This window comes from Halyomorpha halys, unplaced genomic scaffold, assembly GCF_000696795.3.
Source record: "Halyomorpha halys isolate HHAL.00 unplaced genomic scaffold, Hhal_1.1 Scaffold1778.1, whole genome shotgun sequence".
Taxonomy (NCBI): Eukaryota; Metazoa; Arthropoda; class Insecta; order Hemiptera; family Pentatomidae; genus Halyomorpha; species Halyomorpha halys.
Window position 1 is genome coordinate 146593 of NW_027108754.1, and position 7842 is coordinate 154434.

The following is a 7842-nucleotide window of genomic DNA, read 5'->3' on the forward strand; positions in this document are numbered from 1 at the left end:
ATATATATATGGACAGTTCAGGCATAAGAGAACGAGAGAGAGAAATGGTTTATTTAGCCATGCTCCAAAATACTTTGCTACAATACACAGCATACCAATATGACAATAATTTTTTACCTTTTCCTTTTACAATCAATACTCCTTTCCACAGTAAATAAAAATATTTAATTTTTTTCTATTTAACAATTTCATTCCATTTGATAATTTTATTTCATTTAATTGACCAATTTATTCTCCCTAACTCACTCCCTCTCTCAGACACTCTCCAGAGATCCGCTGCACAAGTTCGATCCGTTAAACAAATCATTAGATAGCAATGTAAAATCAAACCAAAGACATAATAGTCACAGCATTAGATTAGTTTACAAAAAAATATATATATAATTTTTAAAAAAAATTAGTTAAAAGAAAGACTTAAATTAATAAATAAGTTAAATTAAATAATTTAATGAATAAATAAGTTAAGGGGATAAATAGATTGTGTAAGGGAAAGAAAAAATCGCGAAATACTACGAAACATACTTCTTATCATTTTTTTAAGGTTCAGTTATGATACTGTATCCACAAAATATAAATTATAGCAGCAGGAACTCGAAAATGAAAGAGACAAAGAATTATGATTACAATATTAGAACAAAGCCTTAAGACTCTTAAACAGCAGCCAATAACTAACAACTGGACGTTTAGCTAATTCAGGGGAATTTTTTATCTTCCCTTCAAAGCCGAGTTGATTTATAGACTGTGAAGGTTTTTGTTGAGCTAGGGAGAGCGACAGGAGAGAATTGCCTACACCCACTGACAGATGAGCTGCCCTTACCGCCCTCAGAAGGGCTACCTGAACCCTAAATCCTTAGCCTGACACCCTCAGCCAGGTCCTACCCACACAATAGGGCTTTCGGAATGTCTCTGGGGCGGACAGTTTTTTCCTTGCACTCTTCCTATCTTGACAAGTAAAAGCCCTTGGAGCTCCAACGATGGTGCATTTGACTCTGACAAGTATCACATACCATGTTTCAATAATTTATCCCAAACTATCCTTTTAAAACTCTGAATTATATGTTTGTATTATATTCATGTACTATCGACGATATACTGCGCAATACATAAGAGTGTTCTCTCTTGTGTAGTTAATTGAGATCACGTAACTTTTAAAACCAATGGAAAGTGGGGGTCGATTCTAACAGAAAGATTAGATTTTTATTCAGGGCGATCAACATCTAGGTTATTACACCCTTTTTACTTTATTTATCTTCTTGTCTTCGACATTTGATAGTTGAATGTAGACTATTTCCTTTTTACACTGGTCGATATTGGTGGATTAGATTTGAGTATTAAGTTGAGTTTCTTTCCGAAATTTTATTTTTTTGTCTATGGATTCTGCTGAGTCTTTAAGGACCAATTCTCTTGTACGAGGAATTTTATTATTTTCGAAGGCTCGACGAAATGATGAGCATTCTTCAATTATATGCTGTATCGATAATGGGGACTGACAGGTTTGGCATATAGGTTGGTCCTCTTTTGTGATTAAGTGGAGGTGTGTTAATTTGGAAAGTCCTATTCTTACTCTTGCAACAACCACTTCTTCTCTTATGTTTTCCCTTATGGCACTTGTCCACTTTTGTGTGTTTTTTTTAAACATTTCTTAGTTTATTGCTGAGTGGTACGTCAGCCCACATTGAATCCCAACTTGTTCGGATTCTGTTCCTCAAAAATGCCTTTATGTCTTTCGGCTCGTAAATTTGGAACGTTCATTGTAGCAGCCTCTTTAACCACTGCCTCATTTCCAACTATTCCTGAGTGCCCTGGAGTCCAGAGAAAGGAGTCACTTTTTTAAAGATGTTTTAGCATGTCTATATAGTTGTGAATTTTGTCTATCGTAGGTCCGCTTTGGATGAAGTTTGATAAACTGGAGTGCAAACATTGAATCTGTATAAATGAGTTTGCTTGAGTTAACAGAAAGTTCCACATGTTCAGATCGCTAAGGTGTGTCAAAATAGCAGTACCTATATCCAGAATAGATTTTTCAATAAATCCAGTCACAAAAATTCAACAGAATATTTCAAGCAAGTTAGGGGTGATATGGAACAAGTAGGGCTAACGGACCGGGATTGTTTAGACAGAGTACAGAAGGACGCTCAAGGGAGTGAAGGTTCTTGTGGCTAAGAAGCGCTCCAGAAAGGGTCTTGCGTGATCTGAGACGAGAAAACGTAGACAGACAGAGCTCATGAGGGACATATGGAAGAAGAAGCAGATGAAGGAGAAGCATTAGAGTATACATGTTATCTTTAAATCCTTTTTGTGAATTAAAAAAAATACATATTTTTAATTAAACGAAAAAATTAATAATAACAGTTGATTATCAGCTAAGATTAATACAAGGTATTATTATTCCAGAACAGTCTAATTAATTGAAGCTACAAAATACATGTACAATATACATAACTTTATGAGGTGAAGACGAGCATTAGTGTCAAAAATAACTAATTAAATTCACTTTGAAATAGTTTGTAATGATCCTCGTAGAGATAGTAGTTTAAATGATATTTACAAAATGAACTCGCAAATGATAATTTTTCTAGAAAAAAAAACAAAAAAAAAACTAAACCTACTAAATGCTATTAAATTTACGGATCCCTATTGGAGCTCTAATTTACTTAACTTAGAAAAAAAAATTAAAAACCTTAATGAAGATATGTTGCATCTAAGATATTAAACATGGATTGAAATTTTTAGGATTTTTTTGAATTAAATAAAATCCTGGTCGTAAACCTCGAAATCCTAACAAAATCAGAACTATCAGCTTCTTCTTCTTTTTTTTTTTTTATCTTTTAATAAAAAATATACTTCTAGGTGCGATTTTATACACAAGCGGCTTTAAGATGGTAGAACTGAGGGATATGGTCATCTTTAGAATTAATATGTATAATTTATTAGTTAAATAGGATATGTTTAATTTTAGAATCAAACAAGTAATCTTTTTAGCCATCGAGACTATGTTCCAGAAAGACTATATCATAGATAGTGGATGAAATAGAAATAAAATGATTGCCGATTAACTTTAATAAATGATTAAATACACACGATATTTATTTTTTTAAATAAAACAGCATTGACAGAGACTTCTAAAGCATCAGAATCCGTAACGAATTAAACAAGCCCCAAAGCCCCAGATGTCAAGAGACTGGATGATAGAAGCTCAGAGCAATTAGTGCTGTTCCAATGGAAACGAGTTTAATTAAGGTAGAAGGAAGCTTAACTTGCAATTGGATCGAAGACACAACTTTACTACACTGATCACTTTAGGTTCTCCAATAATTGTATATTACACGTAGAATAAAATAATGGCTAACTTATTTCGCACTACACTGTTTTAATCGAGGTATTTCGAAGAATACTAAATTAGCAGAGCAGAAGGCGGAAGATAAATCATCGCAATTCAACTTGATATCGCGTAAGTTGTAGGGGGAAGCCAGCCGTGCTTATCAGTAACCTCAAGTTCCAAGGAACATAAGGGGACGAATTCAACGTGCGACTGCTTCATAATAAGGAATGCCGATTACAGAGAATGTGCTCATTAAAGCTTAGTACCACCAGATAGCGTCAAAACAAGATATGATAAAGACCTAAGGAATCAATATGTACCGAGAAATACCTCCTCACCACTTCTTTATTCAATTCCTAATTTTGTTTAAAATTCTATTAGATATTACAAACTCATGCATGTTAAATGAGAAAACAGAAAAAAAATAGAACAAAAAAGGAAAATAATTAAAAAAAAAAAAAATTGAAAACGTCAATATATAAAGATAAACAATAAATAAAATTCATTGATACATAAAAAACTTAAGGTAAGTGAAACTTCTGGAAAAGTAATAATGTATTAAAATTTTATCAACAATGATTTTCTTATTAATTTATAATTATTAATAATGTTTTATCTAATTGTAATATTCATTCGTGAAATTATAGTTTACTGTACGATTAAAATTATCAGTAAATGTTGGTATGTACGGCATGTGAAAGCTTAAATACTAAATGGACACATTTGGTTAAATGTTTTCAATAAGTCATGCAAATACTGTGTCAATTGTTTGACCACCTCTTATAGTACTTTCTAAATGTGTAAGATTTTAAAAGTGATTTGTCTTATAGAATATTTACTCTAGCAATATGAAAGTGCTTGGGACAGAAACATGACTAGTCAAACAAAAATGGTGACCCCTTATGTGTTACCTTAACAACAATAAAAGTTCAAACGTACTACTATAATTTTTTACCCCATCAATCAGGTTTTTGGCGATATATTTTTCAATTGTCACTTCTCTAACTCAGTACAGAATTTTGAATTACAGTTTATTACAATGAGGACGAAATACTGAACGATTCCCTCGGCAGTAGTTAGGAATTAATTAATTAACCAGTTATAGAAATCAACTATGATTTTTAGTTTTCAAGATATTTTAATTCAAATAATCATATACCAGTTAGCATCTTCTCCACTTTTTAACACCATGATACAATTTTGAATTATAGCTCAATGCCCAAAGGAGTTAGAATCATTCCACCTTATAGCTTAAAGTAGAAAATATTAGTCCCATAAAATAATAGTAACTAGAATAGAACAGCCATTTCTCAAGTCAATTATACCAAGAAAGTTTCTTATATTGTAATAGGAAATTAGACGCTTTAAGAATCTCATTCAATCGCACCGATACTATTGGCATTGTTAATCTACTGTAAGCTCCTAGTCTCCTATTACTATATAAAAATTATTCTGCTAAAATTGACCGGTATTGCTTCCTCCATCTCCTATCAACAAGAAGAGATTGCTTCTTGTTTTATCCCCCACGCCACGAAATCAATTTACTTCTGTAATTTTTTTTCTTTCTTGTGTTGTTTTTTTTGTTCTTTTGATGTTTTTATTGAAGTTATACTTCAATAAAAAAAAATATTACGACTCACTAACCACTCTACTTAGAGTTGAAACTAATCCAAGTGAATTGAAAATGATTTAATATTCAGAACAATATTACAGTTCTTAATGTATTTGGATTGTCAATTTTGATAAGAGCTAATCTTCAAAAATTTAGTTTTTTAATTGGAAAAAAAAAACGGTACTTCTGTCCAACCATTGCACTTATTTAAGTTTCTTTTTCTTATAAAATTACGAACTGCTGTGTTTAGAATTATGTTAAGATACGACAAACTCATGCAAGGTTAAGTAGGAAATAAAAGAAAAAATGGAAAGAAAAAGAAATTTAAAAGAAAGAAGGGAAAAACAATAAAATGATTATATATATAAAATAATAAAATCAGGTGCAATGTGCGCATCAAACAAATTTCACTTACCACACTACATTGAATTGAAACTAATCCTCGTAAATTGGACCTAAATTATGTAATCACTATGGTAATACATTTCCAAACTACAGTCGGATTCTTGAATTTAGAAGGGTTAATCTCCAAAAAGATTTTTCAAAAACCAAAAATTCAATATTCAGTTTTTTCTCACCCTCTATTTTAGCCTACAACTTAAAAATTAAGATATCGCTAGTGTTAAAAAAGTATGCTTTACAACGGTAAATTATACTTCTATATTACTACTCTTATTTCTGTAAAGATATTTTAAATCTCGGAAAAAAATTCTCTTTTTTCATTAATAGACAATATTTTTCATTTTTTTAAATATTCATTACTTATAAGAGATGCTGAATCATTTCAAATAAACAAAAATAGTACTTCAGATAATCCATCTAGAAAATTTGCATTTGAGTTGTTTGAACATTTTTATGAGGATAGGACCAAGGTTATATTATATAATATTGAATTATAATTTGGTATAAAGTGTCTAATCAAATGTTTAGATAGTTTCTATTATAATCGTAAGTAATAGTAAAATTGACAATGTAAAATGACATTTCTGATAAGTTGATTTTATTAAAATGGTTGCTTTAACAGTAAAGAGACATGAAGAGTTGAACTCAACGTTATCTTATATTTCCGACAAGCAAAAATTTATTTTTAAAACTAATATTCAGGAAACTTCACTAAGCGCTTTTATTTTAATTGATTTTAATAAACATTTAAAAAAATGAGTAGTTAACTTTTTTTGAAAAAAATCATTTATTTAAAAAAATCGTAACTAAATTATTTCTTTTTCACTTTAGATTATTACTTTGGAAATAAACATTATACTACACTTTTAGGAATAGCGAAAATTTAAAATGCCTAATAATTCTAATAACATATAATAAGGGTTATATATTTGAAGGATACAAATAAGTTTTAATATAATTAACGAAAATATATAGATCTTCGAAATCTAAAAAAGGTTGACATTGGTAAGAAATACAACTTCAAACATTTTAAAATAATAATGGTTTATCAATACCATAATCCCAATCGTTAACAAATAATAATATATCCTACAAATTTATTTCGCCGGATTAAAAAATATACTTTCGAGAGAAATAACAAAGCTTAAACTGAAAAGTTGAGACCACGTGTGAAACCTTGATACAAGTTGAAGTTTAAACCTAATTATCAAAGTTGACAAGGTCGCCTGGGGGAACATACTTGAAAACACAGCAGAGTTAAGTTCGCTTTGTTCATTCAATCTCAAGTAAAAACATTTTAAGTACTGCTAAGACATATTGTTTCATTAATGTTTCATAACTCGAAGAAATAATAAAAGGTAATTTGAGTCTAATTAATTAATTACCGAGCTAAATAATTCAAAACAACAAAATAAATTATCTATTGACAACACTGAATATGTAACAGACTGAGGAGTTATATTAAAAAAATACATTTTTGTTTTAATTAACATGGGTCTTAATTAATTTAGATTTATTTTTCTGCTAATATAAATAATTTACTAAATTAATATTGCTCAAGACTTATTATTCAGTAATTTTATCGTGAAATACATCAATAAAATTAACATTAAAAAAAAAAAAAGAAATTATTTTTATTTAACTACTTAAAAAAACAAAGCATACGGGTAGTTGTAATTATAAAATGGAAAAAACGTAAAATCAGAATGGAGGTATAAGTTCTTCAGTGCAGTAACATATATTGGAACAATGCTAGAGTAACTACTGACAACGAATGCATCAAAATGTTATCTGGTTTTAATTTATTTACAATTGAATGAATAAAGAAAAGTTTTTTTAAAGAGAAAAAAAAGAAATTATTGAGAAAAAGAGAAACGTTAAAGTATAAATAAAACAAATACAGCAAACAATTAATAAACATAAAAAAAGAAAGAAAAAACAGTTAAATTAAAACGAAAATAATAAAAATATGTTCTTTAACAATTATATAGTAAGCACAATTCGGTAACAGTGAAATCGCTACTAACTCCAAGAAAAGAATTTTTTGTTAAAAGCTAATTTCACAATATAACAATTAAAATAGATAAAATATAGGAGAATTAAGAAAAATGAAGTTAGTGAAAAAATATCGAAAAATAAAATGAATATAAATTTATTTACCTCGCTCCGATTAAATGTCGCACTAAGTCTTCCGTTAAAAGATCGCTCCTGAAAAATGAATTTCTCTTTGCAGATACACAGTATAAAGGAATCACACTATTTAAAAAAAAAAAAAAAATCATGCATTTCAAGTGTGGGTTAAGAGTATTTCAAGAGTGGAAATCAATTAAATTAAATGGACATTTATTTTAAAAGGATTTTAACATAAAACAAATCATTCCACTTTAACTCTAAACCCACTAATGATAAATTCAAAATAGTTCAAATATTAGTTTAAAGAAAATAAAAAACGTTGCAAATTATTACACTGAGGTTAATAAAAAAAAGTTATTTGATAGTTATTATA

At 29.2% G+C, this 7842-nt stretch overlaps 1 protein-coding gene across 2 annotated transcripts in view; it reads right to left on the reverse strand.

Annotated features, from left to right (window-relative positions):
• Nucleotides 1–7842, reverse strand: part of LOC106690617 (trithorax group protein osa) — a 157171-nt gene that overhangs the window by 121586 nt on the left and 27743 nt on the right. The window contains exon 2 of one of the 2 annotated variants that reach the window (XM_067047046.1): nucleotides 7497–7544. The exons of the other annotated variant lie outside the window; for it this stretch is intronic. Within the exon in view, the coding sequence (XP_066903147.1) occupies nucleotides 7497–7544 (48 nt within the window). The remainder of the gene's footprint in view (nucleotides 1–7496; nucleotides 7545–7842) is intronic. 2 annotated transcript variants of the gene reach the window in all.